Source organism: Vulpes vulpes, chromosome 13, assembly GCF_048418805.1.
Source record: "Vulpes vulpes isolate BD-2025 chromosome 13, VulVul3, whole genome shotgun sequence".
NCBI classification, from domain to species: Eukaryota; Metazoa; Chordata; class Mammalia; order Carnivora; family Canidae; genus Vulpes; species Vulpes vulpes.
In genome coordinates this window covers 119,077,725-119,104,274 of record NC_132792.1, presented here as the reverse complement: position 1 = coordinate 119,104,274, position 26,550 = coordinate 119,077,725, and the positions used below count along the sequence as shown (strand labels likewise).

General features: G+C 57.7%; 1 protein-coding gene across 1 annotated transcript; it reads left to right on the top strand.

The window, feature by feature from the left end:
* Positions 1 to 10,126: 10,126 nt before the first annotated feature.
* NES (nestin) lies at positions 10,127 to 19,534 on the top strand. Its single transcript, XM_072732541.1, has 4 exons — positions 10,127 to 11,252; positions 12,372 to 12,496; positions 14,261 to 14,334; positions 14,583 to 19,534. The coding sequence occupies exons 1-4, from the start codon at positions 10,290 to 10,292 to the stop codon at positions 18,959 to 18,961; spliced, it is 5,541 nt and encodes a 1,846-aa protein (XP_072588642.1). The 5' UTR covers positions 10,127 to 10,289; the 3' UTR covers positions 18,962 to 19,534.
* The last annotated feature ends 7,016 nt before the right edge of the window (positions 19,535 to 26,550 follow it).

Genomic DNA, 26,550 nt, shown 5'->3' with positions numbered 1-26,550 from the left:
TCAGCTCCCACCCCCACCCCTGGAGGTGAACAGGTGTGTCAAGCCAGGCTGGGATTCAAGCTGGTGACTCAAGCCCGCAACTGAGCCACCGACAGCTGTGCTTGTCCTCAGCAATGAGCCCTCCCTTCCACTGCCACCCAAGATGGAATCTTAGAAGCTGGGAATTCTAGAAGCCAGGAATAGAGTCCCAGAAGGAAGGGCCCTCAGGGATCATGCCTCTCCTTTGTCTGAGAGGAAACTGAGGATCAGAAAGAGGTGTGGCTTGCTTGGGGGGTCACTCAGGCAGCAGGGAAATCACTGGTCTCTTGAAAGGCTGTGGCTTAGGCCCAGTAAAACCCTTGTGGTCCCAGCACCTATCAGCTGGGCCCCTCACACCTCTTGCTCTCCAGCAAGGGGAGTGGGTTCACTGGTGTGGAGAGGACTCTTCCCAGTCTCCTGCCCTGGAGCCCTGGAGCGAGTCAAGCAGGTGCCCCTCGCTGGGCCTCTCTCCTCTTCTGGGCCGCAGATTATGAGGCCGGAACAGGTGCAGGGGGGGGAGGGGGGCTTCAGTCTCAGGTGGGGGATTAGAAGCTAAGGTTTCAGCAGGAGACTGAAGGCAAGGGTATCCCTGGCTCAGCCCAGAGTTGCAGGGGGTGGGAGAGCCCTGCTCCCCTGGCTCAGCAGGGGCGGGCAGGACTCCCAAGCGCCTTCCACCTCTGCCCAGCCAGGGATGTGTGGGAGCATCCAGAGGCCAGGGTGCCAGGTCATCCCCCAGCCGGGTGACACACAGGGAAAGGTGGTATCACTGTTTTCAGGGGAGCCTACAAAGGGAGGAGCCAGGCCAGGCCTTTCGCAGCAGCAGCAGCTTGTGTCCCCCTGACAAACATTTTCAAAGCCCAGACTCCGTGCAGACATGGAGCAAATATTCTCTGACCCCTGAGAGGTGCCAAGCGTGTCATTTCAACTCCCCTCTCCGCAGTTCCAGAGTCAGGTGGGCCCTGGGAGGTCGCTGTGCAGGATGGGGTCCTCTCCTGCCACCCTGCCCAGACTGCCTGGGGCTCAGCTCCCACCTCTCCTCTAGGCCCTGCAGAGGCTCAACTTTGCAGACAAGCTTTCCTGTAATTGTCCTTCTGTCATCACAGCTCTTGACACAGAAACCAGCCAAGGGGCTGTGGAAAGGCATAGGCAGAAAGGTGAGGTCGCCCTTCCAGGACCCTGTCTGTGGGCGAGACCATGGGGCCACAGCCCAGTTAAGTCCAGAGACTCGCCAGAAAGAGATTTGCCCTCCCCCAGCCTGCTCTGACTCACTCCTGCCCTTTGTCCCCAGCCTTCCAGGGAAGTCCCTCCTAAAGCTAACCTAAGTGCCTCCTGTGTAGCATCAGCTCCTCTGGGGATGGAACCCAGGGGACAGGCTCCGGTCTCAGGGGGCCTCAGGAACCAGGCTGCGGAGTGGGTAGGCACACCTGGGTGGAGATGCTGCTGCTGCCTCCCTCCCCTTCCCTCCCTCGTTCTCCACCCAACACCCAGCCCTCCCCTCTCCTTAGCCCCCCACTCAAGCTCTTGGCTGGGAGCCAGCATTGTTCCCTCCCGGCTCCCACTCCCCTCCTCCTTCCCTCCCTGCCATCCAGAGGCAGCAGGCCCTGGGCAACGCCCCCCGCCCCCCCCTGCCCACCGGGTCCCTGCTTGCCCAGAGGGAGGGAGGTGGGAGCAGAACTTCGGTTCCAGGTTCTGATTCCTCATCAAGCTCCACCAACAGAGAAGGCTGGGAGCTTGGGTTACTTGGGGCCCCTGGTTATTTTTAATGCCACCAGCTTACAAGATAAATATACCTCCCCTCCCCCAGCTGCCCCAAGGACTCCCTCCTTCCTCACCATTCCCCCAGGCTCCTCAGACCCTAGGGGCCTTTCCTTCTTGTCACATGCTGTCCTGCTGGGTCCCTTCTTGTCTCCCTGGATTCCCAGCAGGGAGACAACTTGGCCCCCAAATCCCATGGATGAGTTGGGGAGATGTGCTGGCGCTACCCTGCACCTTCTTGAGAACTGGCACTCTGCAAAGGACTTCCAGGGGAGACTCCCCCTGGGAGGGGAGGCTGGGGCAGGCCTCCCAGAGCCCTGGGAGGAGGCGCTGGACAGGACGCACTCCTGCAGGTTGGTCTGTCTCCTTGACACCAGGTGGGGCCTTGGGGCCCCACTCCTCCTTGGCCAGGGACAGGGTTTGGTGGAGGGGTGGGGAGAGGGCTGGTGGAGCCCACCTCTGCCTCCTCTCTTATCCCACTCCATCCTGCTGGTTGGTCCCACAAGGCAAGCAAGTTCTGCCTGCAACTCACTTCTAGGCCTCTTGCTTTGATCCAAAGAACATTCTGGCAATAGTTCAGTGCAGGGGCTGCAGCTCTGAGGGAGGGCAGGAGAGGGAGACTGGGATTGGGATGGATTGTTGTTGGTTCCTTGATTGTTGGAGTCCCCAGACTGAGAAAGCCACCCAGGTCCTGAGGACAGATCCTGTGAGCCAGCCTGCAGCAGGTAGCTGGTCTGCGCAGCAGATACCTGCCACCACACAGGAGCAAATCTTGTGATGGTCGCCTCTGTTGGGCTGGTCCCACAGCTTCTGCCTCACAGGCCTGATTGTTCCCTGGATCCACAGAAGAAAAGTCTGGGCCATTTTCCCAAGAGCCCCCAGATGCCCAAGATGACCTTGTCTTCTATAATTATTTTCAAATACTTCGGGCAGTCTATCAATTAAGAATTATATTGGGGGGCAGCCCAGGTGGCTCAGCGGTTTAGCGCTGCCTTCGGCCAGGGGCGTGATCCTGGAGACCGGGATCGAGTCCCACATCGGGCTCCCTGCATGGAGCCTGCTTCTCCCTCTGCCTGTGTCTCTGCCTCTCTTTGTCTCTGTGTCTCTCATGAATAAATAAATAAAATCTTTAAAAAATTATATTGGGGCACCTGGGGGGTTCGGTGGGGGAAGTGTCTGCCTTCATTCGGCTCAGGTCATGATCCCACATGGGATCCAGTCCCACATTGGGCTCCCTGCTCAGTGTGGAGCCTGCTCCTCCCTCTCCCTCTGCTGCTCCCCCTGCTTGGGCTCTTTCTCTCTCTGTGTGTCAAATAAATACATTTTTTTCAAAGATTTTATTTATTTATTCATGAGAGACACAGAGAGAGCGAGAGAGGCAGAGACACAGGCAGAGGGAGAAACAGGCTCTGCAGGAAGCCTGATGTGGAACTTGATCCCAGGTCTCCAGGATCAGGCCCTGGGCTGAAGGCAGCACTAAAACGCTGACCACCCGGGCTGCCCAAATAAATAAAATTAAAAAAAAAAAAGACATACATGGCACAACTTGACCCCTGCTTCTCCCTCCTTCCCCCCAGAGGGAGCCATTGTCCTCTCCTTCAGTTTTGTTTTGTTTTTTAAAAATTTTTTTCATTTATTCATGAGACACACACACACACACACACACACACACACACACACAGAGAGAGAGAGAGAGAGAGAGAGAGAGAGGCAGAGACACAGGCAGAGGGAGAAGCAGGCTCTATGCCCGGAGCCCAACGTGGGACTCGATCCCGGGACTCCAGGGCCCTGGAGCCGAAAGCAGGTGCCAAATTGCTGAGCCACCCAGGGATCCCCCTCTCCTTCAGTTTTACCATCCACTTGCTTTCCAGAAATACTTCTACATATACACATCTGTCCAGATGGCACATGGTTTTGCAGTGTTTTGAAGCCCCTTGCTTTTCCAGAATGAGAACAGCATGATGCTCCTGAGGTTCATGCACATGGATGTGATTCCACAGTTCTATCAAATGAACACACCTCACAACCAGAAAACATTTAAAACGTGACAACACCCCAACTATTTGGAGCCCTGGGACCTCTTCAGCCCTGCTGAAGTTTAGCTTCTGCAGGGCCTAGACGAGAGGCTGGAGATGAGCCCCAGGCAGTCCAGGGAGGGTGGCAGGAAAGGACCCCTCCTGCAGGGCTCTGAGGGTCCCCAGGGTGGCATTGTTCCTGCAGTGGAGGTCGAAGATGTGCAGTCCCTCCTCCCAGATGGTGCCTATGAGCTGGGAGGCCTGGGTGAGGGTGGCTGGGAGGCAGTGGAGGCAAGGACCCAAGTGCCCACCTCCTTCCCTCACTGCTCCACTTCACAGACATACCCTGATCTGTGGAGGACCAGGTGCTGGGAACTTGCAAGGGGCAGGCAGAGGTGAGCAATCTGGTTCAGGGTGGGTACGTATTACTGTCCCACCTTAATGAGAAGCTGAGACTCAGAATTTGGGTGTCTCTCCAGGACTCAAACCCGGGTCTGCCTCTAGAGCCAGTGCTCTCGACAGCCTTGTCCCCTCGCCTGCAGTGGCCTGGGCCCCCAACAGGCCTACTCTGTCAGTGGGGTGCTCGGGTGCAAACTCAGCCCTCAGTCAGGAGGGCATCCAGGCACTGGCACCGAGTCCTGCGCCCAGGCCTGCGCCCAGGCCTGCGCCCTACCCCAGCTCCTGTCCACCCCCAGCAGCTCTCCTGGTTTTCTCTGCCAGCTTTTCCCAGAGCTGGGCGGACCAGTGGTAGCGGGAGACAGAGACTCCACTTTAAGCAGGGTAGAGGGGCTTGAGTTCCATGTCAGTCACCTCCTGGTTCCATGTGGTCTATAGTAGCCCCCAAGTGAGATGACAGGAGAAGCATGAGGGATGGCAGAGACTAGAGGTCCTTGTTCGTCCCCTCTGACTCATCCTATGAGCACCACCATCCGCTTCATTGCTGGAGAGAGGGACAGGGATGCGCAGGCTGAATCCGGATCCTGAGTCCAAATTCTGATTGTGTGGTCTTGGGTAGGTTACTTAACCTCCCTGAGTTGTTTTCTCCAGTGGAAACCATGGATGATCACAACATTACCTGCCTCACTGCATAATCTCTAGTTTTTAGAAATCCTGTTTCAGGCACCTAGGTGACTCAGTGGTTGAGTGTCTGCCTTTGGCTCGGGTTGTGGTCCCAGAGTCCTGGGATCAAGTCCCACATTGGGCTCCCTGCAGGGAGCCTGCTTCTCCCTCTGCCTGTGTGTCTGTGTCTCTCATGAATAAGAAATCCAGTTTCCTGGGGAGGGGATGTGGCACTTCTTGAGGCAACAGCGGCCCCTGGAGGCTGCACTCTGCTATGGGGTGCAGCCACACCCTGAGCCCAGAGCAGGAAGGTGGCCTCTCTGTGGGGGTGCTTGCCAAACCCTAGACCCAGAGGGCCAGAGACAGGAGGGGACAGCGTATCTCTGTACCTTCTCTCCTGGGGCGGCCTCATCCACCCTCACGGTGCCCCCCATCTGCCCCACTCGGGCATCATCCTATACTGGAGCCCTGCCCTGCACACCTCCCCAAGCCCCGGACCTGGGGCCAAGCCACAAGTGCAAGGTCTTCCTGGTACACCCCTCACCCCCCACCCTGGAACTGACGTTCTGGGTATTCCCACGTCTCTTTCCTCCTCTCCACCCGGGGCTCAGGTCTCATCATGTTGAGCCTTGATGGTGGCAAGGGCCTCCTGACAGGCTGTGCTGCTGTCTCTCCCACCACACCCCACCCCACTTTAATCCTCCCCCAGCGCACCCCACCCCACCCCACCTCACCCTACCCCACCTCAGTTCTCCACAGTGATCTTCCTAAGATGTGCATCTGACCAAGTCACCCTTCCACCCATCTGACCAGACCCCTGCCAGGCTCCTTGCTGCCTTGAGGGCCAAGGCCTCAATTTAACCATACTGCCTCCTCCTCTGCCCACCCGATCACACTCTGGCCCCCGTATGCGGCCCCCCCATGTGGCCGATATGCCCAGGAGCTCCCAGGGATGGGGCTCCATATTGGTCCTCTGTGATTGCAATATTTACTCGGTGCATACCTGGCAGTCAGTATGGGCTTCTTGAGGGCTATTTGAATAAATTAATGAGAAAACAGACCCAGAGAAGTACACTGACTACTCAAAGTGGCCTAAAGGGACAGGGCTCTTTGCTCAGTGCTCTTTCCACCCTACTCGCTGTCCCTTGGCCGCCTGGCCAGGAAGGAGGTTGAGAAGGCCTCCCACCCTGTTGCAGAGGATGCAGCCAAGGTTGAGAAGGAGCAGGTCAGGGAGCCAAAGGCTAGGGGCTAAGTTAGGGATGGATGCCCTAGCCTCTTCGTTATGAGGCAAAGAAGGTGGGAGAGAGGATGGAAGGGAAATGAGACCTTCTGAGATGTCCCTGATCATCAACTGCGATAACCTGCTGCTGTAGCTCCCTCTCCCACCCCTGAAGGGCAGCTGGCAGAAAACCCCTGAGGTTTTTTTTTTCTTTTTAAGATTTTATTTATTCATGAGACACACAGAGAGAGAGGCAGAGACACAGGCAGAAGGAGAGGCAGGCTCCCCACTGAGCAGGGAGCCTGATGGAGGACTCGATCCCAGGACCCCAGGATCATGCCCTGAGCTGAAGGCAGATGCTCAAACACTGAGCTACCCAGGCGCCCCCCCCAACTCTAAGCTTTTCTGTCCCCTGTTGTCTGTCTGAGGGGGGCAACAGGGGTGAGTGTCCCTTACCCAGCCTCCCTCAGTTGTGGACCTTCCTCCCCGGGGCCCACGGGGGCTCCTTTCACAAAGTCCTCTTGGCACACCAAGCCTCACCTGTCCCTCCCTGTGGCCCCGTCTATTCCCCACCATCCCTCTCCAGGAATGGGACACCGGTGTGCCCCTCAGGCGGACCCCCACCCCTGAGGACTCATCCCCTCGGAAGCCTGCTCTCACTCGCCCTTGTGGGCATCACAGGTCCCCTCTGCGCAGAAGAGGGAGAAGCTGCATCTGCCTTCCAGGGATGGCTGGCACCCCCCAGTGCAGCTGCACTGGGCTCTTCCAACTCCGCCTGCCTTCCCCACGTAGACAGGGCGCAGAGGCCTTCCTGGCAGCTCGGGAACCGCTCTTCAGCGGGTGTGCGGTGCTCAGAGGCTGTGCTTTTAGCTTTGGAGCTTAGCTGGGACATGAGTAGATTGAGAAAGTCTTCATCAAACATTATTCCAAGTTCTCTTGTCACCCTGTCTTCTTCCTCTGGGATCAATTCCCACCTCTCAAGGTCCCTCTTAAAATACAGCATCCAGAACTATACTCCATGCACGGAGGGCCACAAAGCTGTCGCCCCTTGGTCTGGACACCCTGCACCCGCTCAAGGCAGGTGGAGTCATTTTGCCACGTTGGTTACATGAGGACCTTGAGCTCCGCAGAAACCCCCAGGCTGTCTTCAGTGGACACACTCTCTCTTCACTGTTCCTTTCTTAGGCTGCTGACTTTGAAACCAAAAGCAGAATTTTACATTTATTCCTATCAAATGTCATTTGGTTCATTTTTTGGTACTCAGTCAAAACGTAATTCTCCGGCAGCCTGGGTGGCTCAGCGATTTAACACCGCCTTCAGCCCGGGGTGTGATCTTGGAGACCTGGGATTGAGTCCCACGTCGGACTCCCTGCATGGAGCCTGCTTCTCCCTCTGCCTGTGTCTCTGCCTCTCTCCCTCTCTCTCTCTGTGTGTCTCTCATGAATAAATAAAATCTTAAAAAAAAGAAAACCTAATTCTCAGTTCTTGCATAGTCTGTAGATCGGACAAATGCGGCTTCTAGGCTTTCAACCCAGTCTTTGACAAACATTTGCGATAGTAAAGTCGGAGGGCAGAACTCTGTGAGGTGGCCCCAGGGCCTTACTCTGCCTCTGGGTGTGGCCACTGAGCTCTGTATCTACCCACCACAGCATCACATGGCCCAGGTGTCCTGGGTCCAGGGACAGAAAAGTGCCGCCAAAGTCCTCACAAAAATCCCAGGAATCCATGGGGCGCCTGGGTGGCTCAGTGGTTGAGCGGCTGCCTTCTACTCAGGTAGTGATCCCGGGATCCTGGGATGGAGCTCCACATCGGGCTCCCCACTGGGAGCCTGCTTCTCCCTCTACCTGTGTCTCTGCCTCTCTTTCTGTGCCAGGCTGTGGTTGCTGGAACCTACTTCCCCTGCTTAGGAAAATCAATACCACATTTTTTCTCCAGCATCCCAGAGCATCTCTGCTCCCCATGAGCCCCCAGGTTCACCAACAGTGTCCATGGGAGAGTTTGCTCCAGTGCAATGGCTTTCATGGTGATGGTCTTCAAAGACTTCCCCACACGTGGTCTTGTTTGATCTTCAAAGAAAATGTATGGGAACGGAGAAGTATTAACCTCCTTTACCAACAGGTACACTGAGGCTACTTAGAGAAGTTACACAATTTGCCCAAGGTGGTTAGCTAGAGAATGCAAAAGTCAGACACGGTGCTCTCTCCTGGACACAGCTCTTGGGAGCTCCCAGCCCAAGCCAGACAGCAGCTTTGTGAGGTAACGTGAGGATGGAGAAGCCTCAGCCTCAGGTGTGCACTGATCCTCGGTCACCCCCTCCATTCTACACCCACCAGCCCCTCCCAGCCTTCATTCCATGTGCTGGTAGTAAATTCCAAATCCTAGCTGGCCTGAGGATGGGTGGTGGCATCGGTGGGATGGCCTTCTGGTCCCTGACCCCGTTCTATCCCCCACCCCATTCTCTGTGCTTCCCTAGCTCTCTGTAGACACCCTGGGAGCTGAGTATTGTAATAATATCACTATTTTTACCTCCACCAGCCGACCCTGAGCATTCATCACTGTTGTCCTCACAAACCAAACCGTGTGCTCCTCTGGGGCTGGGGCAGAGTGATGACACTTAGCGGGTACACAGTGAACACTTACTAGCGTAAACTGGATTTATGTGGGCAGAAATTCCTTCCCCAGAGACAGCCTCCGATTCTTTTTGGCCCTGCCTCCCTTTACATACTCCACATCTTACCCTTCCCTCATTAACCAGCTCAGGGATCGCCCCCTCCAGGAGGCCTTCCCCACTGCTCCCACTCTGGTGAGCTCTCCACTTGCAGAGCTGCAGAATCCTCACAGGGATTTTGTTTTGTTTTGTTTTTAAAGATTTTATTTATTTATTTATTTATTTATTTATTTATTTATTTATTTTTATTTTATTTATTTTTTTAAAGATTTTATTTATTTATTCACGACACACACACATAGAGAAAGAGGCAGAGACACAGGCAGAGGGAAAAGCAGGCTCCATGCTGGGAGCCCGATGCGGGACTCGATCCCGGGACTCCAGGATTGCTCTCTGGGCCAAAGGCAGGCGCTAAACCGCTGAGCCATCCAGGGATCCCCTATTTATTTATTTTTAAAATATTTTACTTATTTATTCATGAGAGACACACACAGAGAGAGGCAGAAACACAGGCAGAGGGAGAAGCAGGCTCCATGCAGGGAGCCAGATGTGGAACTTGACCCCAGGACTCCAGGATCAGGTCCTGGGCCAAAGGCAGGCACTAAATTGCTGAGCCACCCAGTGATCCCCAAGATTTTATTTATTTATTCACAAGAGACGCACAGAGAGGCAGAGATACAAGCAGAGGGAGAAGGAGGCTCCCTGCTGGGAACCTGATGCAGGACTCAATCCCAGAACCCTGGGATCACGACCTGAGCCAAAGGCAGATGCTCAACCACTGAGCTACCCAAGTGCCCCTCCTCAAAGGGATGTTTTGAGGATTCCGTCAGAGAGTGCCAGTAAAATGTCAGAACATGATGTGGCACCTGCCAAGGCTCAGGACATTTGGGCTGTTTCTGCAGGCTTTCTCTTCCTGGCCCTGTCTATCCACCACCAGGGGGCACGCTCTGCCCAAAAAACCCCCCTGACACAGAGGGCAAGATGGGACCCCTTTCGCTGAGAACTGGGGGAGGCCTTGACGTACCAGAACCGTGTGTTTGTGAGCCTTGGGTCATATGGAAGAGCAGTGGGAAGGATGGAGGTGCATAATGGGGAGCATATCCTCTCCCCCGGATCTCCCCGTTTCCTGGTGTGTGTGTGTGCGTGCTGCGCCTCCTAACAGAACATATTTGTTCTTGTTTTCCAGGCTGGGTCCCTCTGTCCTCTCCCTGCAACGCGGCTTTCTCTCGGCATTTCAGGAGGGCGAGCACTCCTATCTGCCAAACAACCAAGGTCCGGTGGCCCAGCGATAGTCTTATCATTGCTCCCATTTTATGGGTGAAGAAACCGATTCCATGAGTGGTACCTCTCCTGGGTATGCTGAGTAACTGGTACTCGCCCTGCTGCCCCCCACCCCCACCCTCCACCACCCGTAGGATTGGATTCCCCAGGAGGCCCCCCACTCCAGGATCCAGCACAGCCGGGCGCACCGACGCCAGCTGCCAGCCGCCGGCTTCCCGAACTCCAGGGGTTAAGGCCTGGGTCCCGCCCCTTTTCCCGCCAGGCTGGCGGGAGTATGAATAGCCTCGTTTCCCACTCCCGACGTTCAGTCGCTCGGCTGCTCCTCGCCCCGCCCCGTCATTGTCCCTGCCGGTCTCCTTTCCCCTCCCGTCCGTCCTCAGGGCTGGGAGAGTTGCTTGCTGGCTTCTCCCGCTGCCCCGTGTCTCTCCGCCTTCGGTGGGTCAGACTCTGGAGCAGGATGGAGGGCTGCCTGGGGGAGGAATCTTTTCAGATGTGGGAGCTCAACCGGCGTCTGGAGGCCTACCTGGCGCGGGTGAAGGCCCTGGAGGAGCAGAATGAGCTGCTCGGCGCGGAGCTCGGGGGCCTCCGGGCACAGACCGGGGATGCCTCCTGGCGGGCCCGTGCAGACGAAGAGCTGGCGGCCCTGCGGGCCCTCGTCGAGCAGCGCTGGCGGGAGAAGCACGCGGCCGAGGTGGCGCGCGACAACCTGGCGGACGAGGTGGAGGGTGTGGCCAGCCAGTGCCAACAGCAGCGGCTGGCGCGGGAGCGGGCGGCTGCCGAGGCGGCCCGCAGCCGGCGTGCGGCCGAGGCCGAGAAGTGCGCCCAGGCCCGGCTGGGCTCCCGGGTGGCCGAGCTGGAGCGCGAGCTGAAGGCGGTGTGCGCGGCGCACGAGGAGGAGCGCGCCGGCCTCTGCGCCCGGCCCCGCGTCCCCAGCCGCCCCGCCGCGCCCCGCGGACCCCCCGCGCCCGCCCCGGAGCTGGAGGAGCTGGCGCGGCGGCTGGGGGACGCGTGGCGCGGGGCCGTGCGGGACTACCAGGAGCGCGTGGCGCGCATGGAGACGTCGCTGGGCCAAGCCCGCGAGCGCCTGAGCCGTGCGGTGCAGGGCGCCCGCGAGGGTCGCCTGGAACTTCAGCAGCTGCAGGCGGAGCGCGGCGGCCTCCAGGAGCGCAGGGCCGCGCTGGAGCAGAGGCTGGAGGGCCGCTGGCAGGAGGGGCTCCGGGCCACCGAGAAGTTCCAGGTGACCGGGGAGGGCCGGGGAGGCGCGGTCCCTGCCGGGCTCAGGGACCTGCGGGAGGCCGTGGGGAGCGGAGGTGGAGGTGCTGCCGGTGCAGGGGCCCCTTCTTAGAAAATCCGTCCTGGTGCAGAGGCCCTTGACTTTGCCGACTTTGTCTAGAGTCGGTGGGAATGGCGGGGGTTCAGAGCGTGTCAAGCACTCCCCGCGCCGGCAGACAGGCGCAAGAAAACGGCAGCAGCCTCCTCCTCGCTGTCTGGACAGGCCCCGGGCTTCCTGGGTTCTGCTATGGCTCAGAGGATGCGCTCAGAGGGTGCACAGGGCACCACTCCCACCCCTACACCAGCCTGCCAGCCCCCAGCGCAGAGTCTGCCCGACTGGCCGCTGGCCACTGCCCAGATCCTAAAGGCCTCTTCCCCAGGACAGGAGGGGTTCGAGCCCTGGGTGTGTGGCCACCAGCCCTACGACCATGTCACGGCTTCTCCGCTCCTGCAGCACATTCCAAAGGCCGGGTACAGTTGCTCGCTCTCACAGGGTGCAGATGGGACCAGCAGCTGAGGAAATAGCCTCCAGCCCGGACCAGACAGAGGTCTGGCCATGGCCACCTCCCACCCTTCCTCTCTGAGGAGAAAGATTCCAGAACATGTGGGAAGCGGAGGGGGTAGGGGCCTGGTGTGAGAACCTGGAGACAGGGATTGGGACCCAGTGTTTGGCTTCCAGGCCTGCGGGCTCCAGGCCTCTTGATTAATCGTTTTTCCTTCTGCTTCCACTTTTTTTTTTTCCTCTCCTCTCTCACCCCCCACTTCCTGTGGGAGCTGAAATCCAGGCAGCACTGGCTCCCATTCACTCTGCATCCTCTGAGCGGCAGCCAGACCTTGGGAGAGGCCCGAGAGGGGCCACCATCCTCATCTCCTCATCTTGGAGGCTCCAGAGGGGGTGCTCTGGGCAGGGCATAAGGCAGTAGAGGCAGGAATTTGCTCTATGGAGAAGCCAGAAGCCAGAGAACAGAGGCAGCAGCAGCAGGGGGGTGGAAGGGGTAGGGGGGTGGGAGGGGGAGAGGTGGGCACAGGTTAATTAGCAGGAGGAGCCCTGCCCCTCACTGGCCCTCTCTGGCTTGTTCTGCAGCTGACAGTGGACGCCCTGGAGCAGGAGAAACAGGGCCTGCAGAGCCAGATTGCCCAGGTCCTGGAAGGTCGGCAGCAGCTAGCACACCTCAAGATGTCCCTGAGCCTGGAAGTGGCCACATACAGGTATGGGTTGATGGTGACCAGCCCCAGCACACAGATACACACCTGCTCAGAGGCGGAGGCTCCACTGCAGGGACCCAGAGCTATGGGCCGTGGCAGCTGTGCTACCAGTAGGTTCCGTGACTCTACTGATTCCTCCCAACCCAGGATGTGTGCCCCTACCCTCAAGCCCACCTGCTCCTGTGGGTTTGGGACCAAAAAAGTATCCTGTGCCTAGGAAGTCCCCCAAGGAGAGATGATGTTGCTCAGTGGATGGCCTCAGGAGAGACAGCTGGACACACGTGGGGCATCTCCATCCAGACCTTCCCGGAAGGGGCTGAAAAGCCTTTGTGTATATGTGTGTGGGTATGTGTGTGTGCACGCTGAGGTAATGATGTCCTCTGGCAGCCCCAGAAAGAAGGAATTGCAGGTTGGGTGGAGGATGGCACTGACTTGCCACCTGATCTGGGCCTCAGTCTCCTTGTCTGGAGATGGGAGATGGGCTGGGTAACATCCAAGGCCCCTTCCGTCCTGAACATCATGGGCTTGACTCCCCTCAAGCCCTAGTGCCCCGGTTCTGCCCAGACCATCCATCTGCTGATCACATTTCCTGTTGGCTCCAGAAAGGCTGAGACCAAGGAAGTGCTGCCTCTCTGGCTCTGTGGCCTTGGGCCAAAGTCCAGTCTCTTCTGGAAACCTGATCTGTTGTGTGGAGGACCCAGTGATGGAACCCAAGGAAGGGGCTTTGCCATAGGGTGGGGGCCAGCACTGGACACACCATGAGGACAGTACCCTCAAGAATTTCCAGGCCAACCAAGACAAGGACGCTGGGGCAGGGGAGGCAGGGCCGTGAAAGGGAAGGTCAGTGAGGATCTTGAGATGAGGAAGAGGACACTGTACCTCCATGGAGCACAGAGCTCAGAGAGCAGGTAACCCGGTAGGCAAGGACAGGTGAGACCATGGCAGACACTAAGCAGACTCCGAGTCCTTGAGAGGAGCAGAGTTCATGTTCAGCATGATCTGTTGAATTGGTTCGTTCCCCCTCCTCCTCGTCCCTTCTTCATTCCTCGTGGGGCATGGAGGCAGGGCTGTGGACACAAAGACTTCCATTGCCCTGAAAGGCTTGTGATCCAGAGTACTTAGAGATCTCAGGATGAGGGCCTTGACCCCCAATCAAAACACGCAGGGCAAGGGTCCGGGCAGGCTTAACCACTGGTTTTTGAGGCATGAAAAGGATTTGGAGAGAGAGAACGGAATTCATTTGCTTTTGTCTGTGACCAGCTTTGGGGGCCCTGGGGGAGAAAGAGGGAGCCTATCCCATGGGAACCGCCTGAGAATTCCCACTTCCCCTGGGAAGCCCCCTACTCAGACCTTCCAGACAGCCCTGTGGACAAAGGCAGCAATTAGCATGAGAATCAGCCCCAGAGAGAGGATGAGATCACTGGCCTGGTGTGGGGGGGATGGGGGGAAAGGGGGGGAGGTGTGTGAGTGTGTGCGCGCGCGCTGTGTAGACTGTGTGGGAATCTGCTCCTGTGTCTGTGAGTCTAGCGGTGTGTTCTAAATAAGTGTGCGATGCTGTGTGACCTAGTGTGTGATATCTGTGGCGTGTGTCCATGTGATTTCCCGAGCACAGCCAAGTATTGGCCCGCATGTGGCTTTTGTGTGGCGGCAGAAATGAAGAGAAGTCTGGCAGGACCAGGGACACAAGCTCAGTGGAGTCCTTCATGGCTGACTTGCCAGAGGCCTGTGGGCAGAGGGGTGACCCAGCTTTTCCTCCTTCATCCCCAGGACCCTCCTAGAGGCTGAGAACTCCCGGCTGCAGACCCCTGGCAGTGGTTCCAACCCTTCTCTCGGCTTCCAGGGTAAGAGGAGGGGCCAGATTCCCCTCCTGACTCTTTCCTTTGCTCTTTATACCCCGAATGATTTCTCTCCCGGGAGACAGAGTCTAGATCTTGACTCCTGGGGCTGCAGTAGCCGTGGCCTCTCAGCCCAGCCAGAGGAAGGTGGGGGCAGGGCTCATGGGCACTCTTGCCACACATGGTAGCTGCCTGGAAGCTCCCCGCCACTGCCAGTCCCTCCTGACACTGTTTCTTCCCCTCTGCCTTTCCAGACCCTAAACTGGAGCTGCATTTCCCTGGGACCCCAGAGGGCCAGCACCTGGGACCTTTGCTCTCTGCCCTGAGCCCTACTTCCCTCTCCTTGCCCTTGCCTGATACCCTTGAGACACCCATGCCAGGCTTTCTGAAGAGCCAAAAATTCCTTCAGGCCCGTACCCCAACCTTGGCCAGCACCCCCATTCCGCCCACACTTCAGGCTCCCTGCAGTGTTAGAGATGCAGAGATCAGAGCTCAGGATGCCCCCCCCTCCCTGCTCCAGCCACAGATTGGGAGGCAGCAGGTTCCAGAGGCTATACAGGCTAAAGCCAAGGTGGCCATCCCTACCAGCATCCTGCCAGGACCAGAGGAGCCTGGGGGTGAGCAACGAGAGGCCAGTACAGGCCAGTCCTCTGAGGATGCTACCTCTTTGGCCTCATCCCTCAGCCCTTACCGCTCTAGTTTAGAGGCCAAAGGTAGAGAACTCAGTGGGTCTGGAATGGCCAGCAGATTCCAAGAGGAAGGCAAAGGGCAAATCCAGAAACTGGCAGAGGAAGAAACAGCCATAGAGGTCAAAATGGTGAGCAGTTTGCAGCAGGAAACACAGCAAGAAGATGAGGGTCTGAACATGCAGGAAATCCAGGACTCCCAGGGTCCTTTGGAAAGAGAGACTCTGAAATCTGTGGAAGAGAAAATTCAAGAGCCATCAATGTCTCTGGAAAAACAGAGCCATGAGACATTGAGATCTCTAGAGAGGGAGTATCTAGAATCTCTAAGGTCTTTAGAAGAAGACAAGTTAGATAGATCAAACAGTCTAGAAAAGGAGAATCAAGAGCTATTGATGTCTTTAGAAGAGGAGAATGCAGAGGTAGTGAGACCTCTAGAAAAAAAGACTCTAGGACTAGTTAAGTCTGTAGGAAAGGAGGACCCACAGATATTGCAATCTCTAGAAAAGGAGAATAGAGAAATAATGAGGTCTCTTGAAGACGGTCTGGAGACATTTTTATATCCAGAAAAGGAAAACCAAGAGTTAGTAAGGTCTCTGGAAGAGAACTTTGAGTCAGTGAGAGATCTAGAAAAGGAGAATCAAGAGCCACTGTGGTCTCTGGAAGATGAGAATCAAGAGAACTTGAGACTACAAGAAAAAGAGAACCAAGAGTTGCTAAACTCTCTAGAAGATGAGAAGCAGGAGACTTTGAGGCCTCTAGAAAAAGATAACCAGGAACCACTGAGGTCTCTAGAAGATGAGAACCAGGAGACATTGAGATCTCTAGAAAAAGAGAACCAGAAATCCTTGAGGCCTCTAGAAGAAGAGGACCAGGAAACAATGACACCTTTAGAAGAAGAGAACCAGGAGCAAGTGAAGTCTCTAGAAGATGAGAATCAAGAGAACTTGAGACTACTAGAAAAAGAGAACCAGAAATCCTGGAGATCTCCAGAAGAAGATAACCAAGAGACATTGAAGCTTCTAGAAGAAGAAAGCCAGGAGCCAGTGGGGTCTTTAGAAGAAGAAGACCAGGAGACATTGAGGCCTCTAGAAAAAGAGAACCAGGAGCCAATGAATTCTCTAGAAGATGAGAATCAAGAGAATTTGAGACCACTAGAAAAAGAAAACCAAAAGTCCTGGAGATCTCTAGAAGAAGACAACCAGGAGACACTGAAGCCTCTGGAAAAAGAAACCCAGGAGCCAGTGGGGTATCTAGAAGGAGAAGACCAGGGGACATTGAGGCCTCTAGAAAAAGAGAACCAGGAGCCGGTGAAGTCTCTAGAAGATGAGAACCAGGAGACATTGAGATCTCTAGAAAAAGAGAACCAGGAGCCAGTGAGGTCTCTAGTAGAAGATTTGGCAACACTGAGACCTCTAGAAAAGGTGAAACCAGAGCCACAAATGTCTCTTGGAAAAGACCAGGAGATATTTAGACCTTTGGAAAATGAGGATCAACAGTTATTAAGGTTCCTAAAAGAAGAGAGTTTAGAGGCAATGAGATCTTTAGAAACAGAAAATTTAGAACCACTGCAGTCTGCAAGAAAAGACTTGGAAATATTGAAACCTCTAAAAACTCAAGAGTCACTGTGGTCTCTAGAAGAAACGAATCAGGAGACAATGAAGCCTTTAGAAAAGGAAAGTCAGGAACCACTGGAATCTGTGGAAGAGCACCAAGAGACACTGAGACCTCTAGAAAAGGAAAATCTGGAATCACTGAACTCTCTGGGTGAGGGGAACCTAGAGCATCTGAGACCTCCAGAAGAGCTTGGTAAGGAAAGTCAAAGGTACCTGGCTGAGGAAGAGACCCCGGAGCATATGGAGAATCCAGAGTCACCAAGGTCTTTGAAAGAGGAAGGACAGGAGTTGCCGCTGTCTGCCATCCACCAGGGGTGGGAAGATATGGTGGGGGGCCAAGAAGTGGATCAGAAAATGCTCCCTGGCAGGGCTGCAGTGGGTCAGGAGGCTGAGGCAAAGCTGGACCTGAGAGAGTGGGATGGCTCTGGGAAGGAGTCTGTAGGGCATGGAGAACTGCAGCTGGCAGCCACAGGGGTGGTCTGGAGCCCTGGCAAGGGGCATCCAGGTTGCCCTGAGCCCAAAGAGCAGAGGATCCCGGTTAAGGGAGTCGGTGGGGAGGGAGGCACTGAGGGTTTCCAGGACCTTGAGGTTCAGCCAGAGCAAGTGGGGGCCCCAGGGCTCCAAGCTCCCCAGGGAATGTCAGAGGCAAGACAGCTGGTATCAGAAGGTGGAGATGAGTCCCCAGAGGGTGGCCAGACCTCCCTAGAGGTCACTTTGGGGTTGGAGACAGCTGTAGAGGATTCTGCTCCAGGAAGCCTACAGGGACCAGAGCAGGAGGTGGTAGGGCTGGAGGACCCAGGCCACCTGGCCAGAGAGGAGGTGATGGTCCCACCCATAGGTGAGGAAGGTTTGGAGGCAGAGAGGATGCAGGGCTTGGAAGGACCCTTTCTGGGCTCAAAAGAGGCAGTTGCTCTGGATCCAGAGCCTTCAACCCTGCTCAGGAAGAGCACAGACCCCCTGGCACCTCCCCAGTGCTGGGAGGAGGTGGAGCCTGAGGCCCCTTGGGGAGCAGAGGTGGGGCTTCCCGTTGAGACCCAGGGCCCCTCTCACAGTGGAAACAGTGGGGGTACCCCTCAGCCCAGGCCCCTGGGGGCAGAGGAAGCAGGAGAAGATGCAGACCTAATGCTGGGACCCCTCAGCCCAAGGCCCACTGAACCCCAGGTGCCCACCCCAATCCCTGGAGATGCTCCTGGGCTCCAGCTCCTGGCTGAGGGGAGCCAGGAGGCTGGCTGGGGGCTGGAGGGCAGAGCAGAGGCTCTGGGAAGGGTGGAGGGCGAGCAGGAGGAGTTGGGTTCTGAGGGGAGCCCTGAGGATCTCCAGGAGGAAGGAGAGGAGAACAGAGAAGACAGTGAGGCCGATGAGCTTGGGGAGACTCTTCCTGACTCCACTCCCCTGGGCCTCTATCTCAGGTCCCCAGCATCCCCCAAGTGGGACCAGGTTGGAGAACAGAGGCCCTCCCCTCAAGGTCAGGCTGGAAAGGAAGGCTGGGATCCTTCTGCCCTGGCCTCCCAGCTTGGGGAAGAGGAGGAGGAGGAGGGGGAAGAATGTGGTCAGGACTCTGACTTGTCGGGCGAATTTGAGGACCTGGAAACCGAGGGTTCTGTCCTTCCTGGGGTCCCTGGGGAGGCTGCAGAATGTCCAGGCCAAGTGCCTCAGCTGCTCCTGGAGCCAGCAGCCTGGGACAGGGATAGGGAGTCTGATGGGTTTGCAGATGAGGAAGAGAGTGGGGAAGAGGGAGAAGAAGAAGAGGGAAGAGAGTCAGAGGCTGGCCACTGGGGCCCGGGACTCGCTGTTGGCACCCTTCCAGGGTCAGGTGGCCCTCAGAGAGGGAGCTTCCTGGGGTCTGAGAGCGTGGATGTCAGTGTTCCCTGGGATGATGGCTCAAGGGGCATGGCAGCTGCTTCCTGCGTGAGTGTCCTGGAGACTGAGTCCCGGGACAGCACGGAGCCCTCAGGCTCAGATGAGGAGGCTGACCCTGTTCCCTTAGAGAGGGGGGACCAGGTCCCTGGCCCTCTGGGAACCCTCACTGGGGTGGAAGAGCCAGGCCTGGGAGGAGGGGACGGGCTTGGTGTCAATAGCCAGGGCCCCAGCCTGAAGGAGGAATTAGAACATATGAATGGGGAGGTTGTGAATGGGCTGCAGCAGTCTGAGGGAGGAGGGCAGGGGGAGCTGGGGGGCCCTGAGGGGGGCCAAGGGAGCCCCTTGGAGGAGGATGAGAGGGGTGCCCTGAAGACTCCTTGGGCGGGACCTGCTCTTCACCTGGGCCCCGGCCAGTTCCTGAAGTTCACTCAGAGGGAAGGAGATGTAGACTCCTGGTCCTCAGGGGAGGACTAGAGAAAGTGCCTCCTCCCTCACTGACAACTTCGTGTGTGTGTCTGTGTGTGTCTGTGTGCGCACACACACGCACATGCACCCATACTTGTAGGAGGTCCCTAAGCCCCCTCCCTGCTCAGAGGCAGCACCCTTAAATTATAATCTCTTGACCTGTGGTTTCTGTCCAGGAGGTCTGGCTGGCCAAGGTGAGGCAGGGTGTGGTGTAGGGATGTGTTCCAAGAGAATACAGCCCAGCCCCTTAGACCCTGCGATGGGGGACGTCTGGCCTGCACTGTCCTGTAAGGCTGAAGCCTATTGAACCACTCTAGGACTAGGCCCCTTCCCTCGAGCACCCCTTCTCCCATCTTATCATTGGGGAGGAGCTCCTCCCAGGAGAGGGGGCTGGGTGGTGCTCACCACAGGGCTCACCAGCCCTGTCCCTCCTCGCTGCATCCTCTTGGGATGCCTGGCCACCTGGTGAGGGTGTGCTCCCATGTCCTGATCACCGCCCCACCCCCACCCCCACAACGTATTCCTGCTGTGTTGTATCTGGCTCCTCCCTGCCTGAATAAAGTCATTCTCTCGCCTCCAAAATCTGGACTCTTCCTTCCCCAGTGTGGGGGGGCCTCAGGGCTGGATGGAGTAGAGGAAACAGGGTGACTGGGGAGGAAGCTAGTGCGGAGGAGCTGTCCTCTGAGGACAGAAGGACCTGGAAGGCCTCACAGGGCCCTGGGAGGGCAGGGTGGCAGTCCAGGTGACCCCAGTGCCAGCAGAAGCCAGGCCCATCATCATCTCTGCCCACAGTGCTGATGACAGGGATTAGGCCTGGGGCCACCCCACCTTATGCATCCTACCCCCCTCCCCCGGCCCGTCAGTGCCGCCATATAATGAGCCCCTTGCCTCCAAACCCAAACAGTCTAGCCTGTGATGTTTGCTCCGAGTGGCTGGGTCAGAGCTGGATGAGGGAGGCTGTGTGGCCTCTCATCATGTCTAACCTCTCTGAGCCTCAGACTCAGCCGCAATGTGAGGTGTGCTGGACAGGGTGATGGGGGAGGGGGCAGAGAAGGTGTCTTGGGGGCAGGAAGAGCAGGAGAAGGCCATGGGAGGCTGGGTGGGGAATGCAGCTTAGATCTTCAGTAGGACTTCCTCAGAAGATGGGAGGAGAGGTGGGATAAACTCAAGCTGTCAGGTGTGAAGGAACCAGCGGCTGTGCTGCCAACGGGTTTTGGCCTGGGGTCCCCACAGCTGCAGCTTCTCCCCATCCCCACCCCTCTTCCCAGGAGTTATCCCGGTCCCTGTGTGGGGCAGGGAGAGACCAGGGGCTCCTGGATTAGATGGGGCCTGAGGCCTTGAAATCAGGATACCCAGCAAGAAACCACTCCCGCTCAGGGCCGCGGGCAGAAAGAACTGGCAACCCCTCTAAAGGTCCCGGTGCCGGCAGGCTGCCACATTTGGAGGGCAGCCCAAGTCCGGAGCAGGCTCTTCCTCTCCCCAGGCCCAAGGCTGAGGGCAGAGGGACAATGAGAGGATGAAGTCCCAACCCCTCTGGCCCCACTCAGGTCCTCTGGCCAAAGAGGGGTGGCTGGACAGGAGGTGCCCTGACGGAATCTCTCTGTCCCCTTCTCTGCTCGGGAGTCTCTGGACGCCCAGACCCTCATGTCACACACGGCCCTGCCCTTGAGTGTAGGAACTTGGCTGTCCCCACCCTTCTGGCAGCCCCAGCCTCCGCTCTCCCTCCTGTACCCACCGCTGACAAGGCCTTGTCTGATCCCGCTGGGCTTGGGAGCCAGCACTCTGGCATCCAGGCGAGTAGGGACCACTCCCTGCCCCTCCGCACAGGACAGAGGAGCCCTGTGCAATATCTGCCCCCCTTGGGGGCAGCCGCCTGGGCCAGGAGCCAAGGACAGAGGCCATGCCAAGCACTCCTTCCCTGTCTCCGGGTACCCATCCTGCCCCCCTGACGCCAGGATCCCTGGTCTCCTATGGGGCGGGTGGGGGGCAGGGAGGATGTGAGTTAGAAATCAGGACTTCGGGATCCCTGGGTGGCGCAGCGGTTTGGCGCCTGCCTTTGGCCCAGGGCGCGATCCTGGAGACCCGGGATCGAATCCCATATCGGGCTCCCGGTGCATGGAGCCTGCTTCTCCCTCCGCCTGTGTCTCTGCCTCTCTCTCTCTCTCTCTATCATAAATAAATAAAAATTTAAAAAAAAAAAAAAAGAAAAAAAGAAATCAGGACTTCTGGGCAGCCCGGGTGGCTCAGGGGTTTAGCACTGCCTTCAGTCCAGGGCGTGCTCCTGGAGACCCAGGATAGAGTCCCACGTTGACTCCCTGCATGGAGCCTGCTTCTCCCTCTGCCTGTGTCTCTGCCTCTCTCTCTCTGTATCTCATCAGTAAATAAATAAGATCTTAAAAAAAAAAAAAAACAAGAGTATTACTTTTCAACAAATAACTTGCTGAGCATCTGCTATGTGCCATGCACTGTGCATACACTGGGAATCCAGGGTTCCTTGCTCCCTTCGGATTGAATAAGAGCTTCTGAGCATAAATCACACTTGAAAACAGCTGTAGGAGGTTGTGGGAGCATATAGAGCAGGGGACCCCGCCTGACTTGGGTGGGGGGAGTATGAGGAGGGGGAGAATGGGAGGAGGGGGCGGGAAAGCATCCTAGCTAGAGGGAACAGCATGTGCAAAATCCTGGGGCAAAACCAGAGACCCTGGCTTGAGGAGCAGAAGGAAGGTGGGTGTGGCCAGAGGTGGAAGATAGGGGGAAGAAGGTTCACAGTGAGATGACGGAGGGTCTGTGTCCTGGGCTGATGCTTTGCCAAGCAGCCAGGAGGTGTGTACATTTTCCGGAGGGAATGAGGAGCCTCTAATGGGCTCGAAGGCATGGGTGGCATGACCAGGTTTGCATTTTCAGTAAAACCTTCTGGGGGTTGGGCAAGGAGAGGTGGAGTGTGCAAGGAGTACTTCAGGAAGGCAACTGCAGTGGTCTGGGCAGGGGTGCTGGTGGCAGTAGGCATGTAGAGGACAGAAGTAAGGGAGGCAGGACCTCAGCTCTTGGCGCCACTGTGGGAGACAGAAGGGTATGTGGCAGCGGAGGCTCTCAGGTTCTTGGCTGGGACAGCTGGGAGATGGTGGTGCCATCTTCTGAGCTGAAGAATCAGCTCAGGGGCTGCCCTGGAGTTCAAGAGAGGGCCAGGGTGGAAACAAGAGCCCGAGGGTGGGCAGCCTGGGGGTCACGCAGAGAGAGCCCAGGATGGAGCCCCCAGGTAGCTACCTGCAGAGGCTAGTCGGGGGACCCTGTCCTCTCAGAAAGTTGCAGGAAGGCTTAGAGGTTGTTGGCGCACAGGGCCTGGGAGGGTGGCAGGGTGCTCAGCAAACAGGTATGGAATGAATGAAGGAAGGAACGAATGAAGGAAGGAAGGAAGTGTGATGAGGTCAGACAACAGGAAGCCCTTCAGAGGGTGGAGTCCCGAGAAGGGAACAAGGAGGCAGCACCCACCCCTCCAGCACCACCTCCCAAGGAGGACAAGTGGGAGGTTATTCTGGGGCCTTCATGGGTAAATATAGCCTCTGAACAGGGTGGGGGCAGGGTGCCCCCCCCCCCCCCACAGATGGCTTCCTCGGTTTGTTTGGGGCACTTCCTTATAAGGCTATGCAGGCTGAGGCGCCAGAGGGTGAGGTCAGGGGCTGAGCTCTCCAGCCAGCCAGCCCAGCATCCCTGTCCCTCCAGCAACTCCTGTCCCTCCAGCACCAGCCACCCACCACCCATCACCCAGCTGCTGGGTCTCAGAGGGAATCAAAAGCCTGGGCTTTGGGCTCGGGCCAAGGGAGCTCCGAGTGGGGCCTCTTAAAGGAGCCGTGGCCTTCCAGCCTGTGTGCATGCCCAGGGCCCTCGGGCGTGGCTCCCCATGGCCGTGACTCCCCATGGCCGTGACTCCCTGTGGTCTAACCTCATATCTCCCGCCACAGGCTGCCCCTCTCGCCAGCCTCTTAAGAGCAAACACTGGGGACGCCTGGGTGGCTCAGTGGTTGAGCATCTGCCTTTGGCTCAGGGTGTGATCCCAGGCCTGGGATCGAGGCCCACATGGGGCTCCCCGCAGGGAGTCTACTTCTCCTTCTGCCTATGTCTCTGCCTCTCTCTGTGTGTCTCCCATGAATAAATAAAATCTTAAAAAAAAAAAAAAAAAAAAGAACACTGAAGTTCATCCACTGCTTCCAAAGGTCCAGGCCCCTCAGCTCCCCGCAGTGCCCCCCTCTCGGCCCCTCCTTGGGGACCAGCTGCTGCCACTTGACCCTGTGGCGCCCCAGCTGCTGTCTGCAATGCCATCCTTGGCAGGCAGGGAAGGAGGAATGTGGTTTAATTTCAGCTGGAATGTGCCCTCTGGGCGGCCCACAGTGAGGGGAGGGACAGAGACCAAGCCCACAGGAGCCCAGGAAACCCAAGAGGACTCTGGGTTGGGGGACAGGCTGCTGTGTCCTCCTGGGCCCCCTGCATCCTGCTTCAAGGCTCTGACCAGGATGGGTTCTCCAGCAGGACAGGGCTCCCTGGGAGCTGGGCAGAGACGCTTCTTGTGCACGTAGCTCTCACGGGTGAAGAAAGGAGCCTTAGAGAGAGAGACTCAAGTGACAGCACTGGGAAGGGAATGAGTGAAAGAGGCAACAGAATGGCCTAGGGCAAGGGCCCCCAAGTCTGCTGTGGAAGCAGAGGGAAACATGGAGCTCTGCTTCCTCCCTCACATCCACTTTTCCTTGTCTGCCCATGCAGGGGGCCCTTTCCCGATGCCCTCTTCCACCAAGCACCCCCACACCCAGAGCACATTTGTCACTTCTCCAACATTCCAGGATCAGTGGGTCGGCCTTCTGCTCCCCTGCACCTTCCCCAGGCCCCATTATTTGAAGGACCCCAGGCTGGACGGCCCCTCTGCATCCTGACATCAGGGACCGAGCCCAGACCCCAGAGGCCCAGGCCCGGGGACCCTCTGGCCCCCTCCTGTCTTCTTCACCCTGACCACCCCCATAACTCAGCTGTGGCTCCAGAAATAATCTGAGGCAGATGCCAGGGGCCCACCATTGAGAAACTACCTCTTGGCAGCTGTGCGCTCAGCTGCTGACAAGCCAGGGCCTCACGGTCCTGGGAAGGGTGGCTGGGGGCCTCAGGGCTAGGGAGGTGCCACATAGGCTCTGGCCCCTCTGGGGCCCCCCACTCCCAAGCCCACCCGCCCTCCCTGTCTCCCTGTTTTCTCCCCTCCACTGTCTGCTACCTGCTCTTCTCCCAACTCCCAAATCCCGTGGTCTCTCCTGGGCTCCTTCCTTTTCTATCCACCTCACATGTCATGGAGAACTTCAGCTCACCCTGATAGGAAATTTGATGCACAGAGTGATGTCCCCTACCCATGCTACTAAGAGTCCCTAGACGCCTCTTGGGGTACACAGAACACAGGTCGGTGGGCTGTGGGCTGTTCCCCTCCAATGCCCCAGCCCCAAGCAGTCAACAGGCCTTCCTCTGCTAACAAGCTAGCCAAAGACTCAGGGAAAACCAGCAGGGAATAAACACAGAGGCCGCAGATCCTCCCACTCAGACGATTAATTAGAGCCCAGAGTCCTTTGGTGGGCGAGCGTCCTCACATTCTTCCTCCTCCTTCTTTTCTTGTCTTTCCTCCCCTTTTCCCAGCTCTTCCTCTTGCTCTGCCCCTGAATCTTTCCTTTCATCCTTCCCAGGAGGAAGCAGGCTGCTTTGTAGCCAGCAGAGTGGAAGTGAGACCCCAGGAAGGACCTGGGTACTTGGGGGAAGGCAGGAACGCAGTCCAGCTGGGAGAGGGGGCACCTGAGTCCTCACTAGGGGCAGCGATCAGAGGATCAGACACAGCCTCCAGGGTGAGCCCTCCCACCCCTGGGGCCGGCGGGGGGCGGGGGGGGGGGCTGCTGACAGGCTGAGCATTTTTGGAAGTCTTTGGGAGGCCAGGACAATGGGGCCCTTTCTCTCCTTGCACAGGAGACAGTTCCCCGGAGCTGGGACAAAGGCCCCAGTGAGGTCAGGGCCCTGTGTGGGAGTTGGAGGTGGGGGAGGAATGGTGAGGTGGGGTGTGGGTCAGAGCAGGCTGGGGGATTGCTGGGGACCATGGTAGTCGGTGGGCACCTGGAGGGCCCATTTCACTCATGGGGCCCTTAGGCCCCTCTGCAATGGCCAGACTCCTGAGGCTGGCCTCCCTTCTCAACTTATATCCCTACATTCTGACCTCACCCCAAAAGGACAGGAAACCCCTGGAGAGGACCCCACGTTAGACATGTGGGAAAGAGGCTTGGAGTATAACCAGCATCCATTGCTGGGCAGGGCTGGGCAGGGCTGGGCACATGGTCCTTGCTGTGCCCTGGAAGCACAAGCAGACACCCTGCTGCAGGCTCTTCACAGAGAGACAGGGCGGGCACTCCAGGAGCTGTGGATCCCCCTGCCAGTCATCGCACACGTGCTGATGTGCGCACACACACACACACACACGCAAACACACACACGCAGGTCAGTGCTGGATTTTGTTCACGGTGCTGAGTCATCCCTGGACCAGCTCCCGCTTCTCCAGGAAGCCCCACAAAGCCAGGAGAAGGCTTCCGTTTCCGGCAGCCTTGCTCCAGTGGCCAGCAGGTGTTGGGGAGGGGGAAAGGATTCCAGTTCCAGGCCCCATCAACCTCTGGCACTGTCCTCATCTAGCCTCAAGCAGTGGAACCCTGCCTCCAGCCGTGGGGAAGAGTCAGTGAGGAAGTGTTGGGGACAGGGCTGGGCAACCCAATCCCAGGAGCCTCCAGAGGATCCAACCTGCTGTGTCAGCTCCATCTCTGTGAGGACCTGTTTCTCAGAGAACCTCTCTTAGGAGCCCAGGGACAGACACATCCCCTCCTCAGCCTTCTCTTCAGGCCCTACTTTCAAAAGCCCACCTTGGTCTTGATGCACAATTCCAGCCAAGCGCCTGCCATCCCTAACAATGCACTGACTAGGCAATCCAACGGGTAGTACAGAACAAAGGGGGGGTGGTGTCCAGGGCGTACTCTGGCCCCAGGACGGTTTTCCTTCCTGTGGCTCCTGAAGAAACAGCCCCGTCCCTAGCCATGGGAGGCTGGGCCGTGTGGGGAGGGCAAGAGGTAGGGCAGGTGAGCCTGGGGAGGAGAGGAGCGTGGTGGTAGGGGGGCTGGGAGGTCACGCTGGAGTCCTGGAGACAGTGAGTTTGGGGTCTCCATCCAGGGTGGAGAGGCCGAGGAGCGGGGCAGCGCGGTGCTGCGGGTGGGATGGGGTGAGGCCCCCCGCGGCTCCCACAGGCACCTGCCGGGCCTCCCCTCCCCGGCTCCCAGCCCTCCTGCTCCGCTGGTCTGTCCCCTGTCTCTGAGTGTATCAGGTTCTGCGGACTCGCGGGAAGAGGACTCAGAATTGCCCACGTAGGGGACACTGGTTATGGGCAGCGGCCAGCGGCGGTGTGCGCGCGAGTGTGACTGCGAGTGGGCAGGGCCCCATCACGAAGGCACAACCCCGCGCCCTGCGAGGCGGTACACGCGCACTCCCGGCGCGTCATCCTCTCCCCAGTTCTGAGAGTGACCTCACCGTCCCAACCTCCGCTGACTCAC

Bases quoted from the DNA above. Each gene is read 5' to 3' on its own strand.
- NES (XM_072732541.1), top strand. From the start codon at position 10,290: ATGAATAGCCTCGTTTCCCACTCCCGACGTTCAGTCGCTCGGCTGCTC. The intron at 12,497-14,260 runs GTATGGGTTGAT...CTTCATCCCCAG, and splicing joins CTGGAAGTGGCCACATACAG to GACCCTCCTAGAGGCTGAGA. The intron at 14,335-14,582 runs GTAAGAGGAGGG...CTGCCTTTCCAG, and splicing joins CCCTTCTCTCGGCTTCCAGG to ACCCTAAACTGGAGCTGCAT.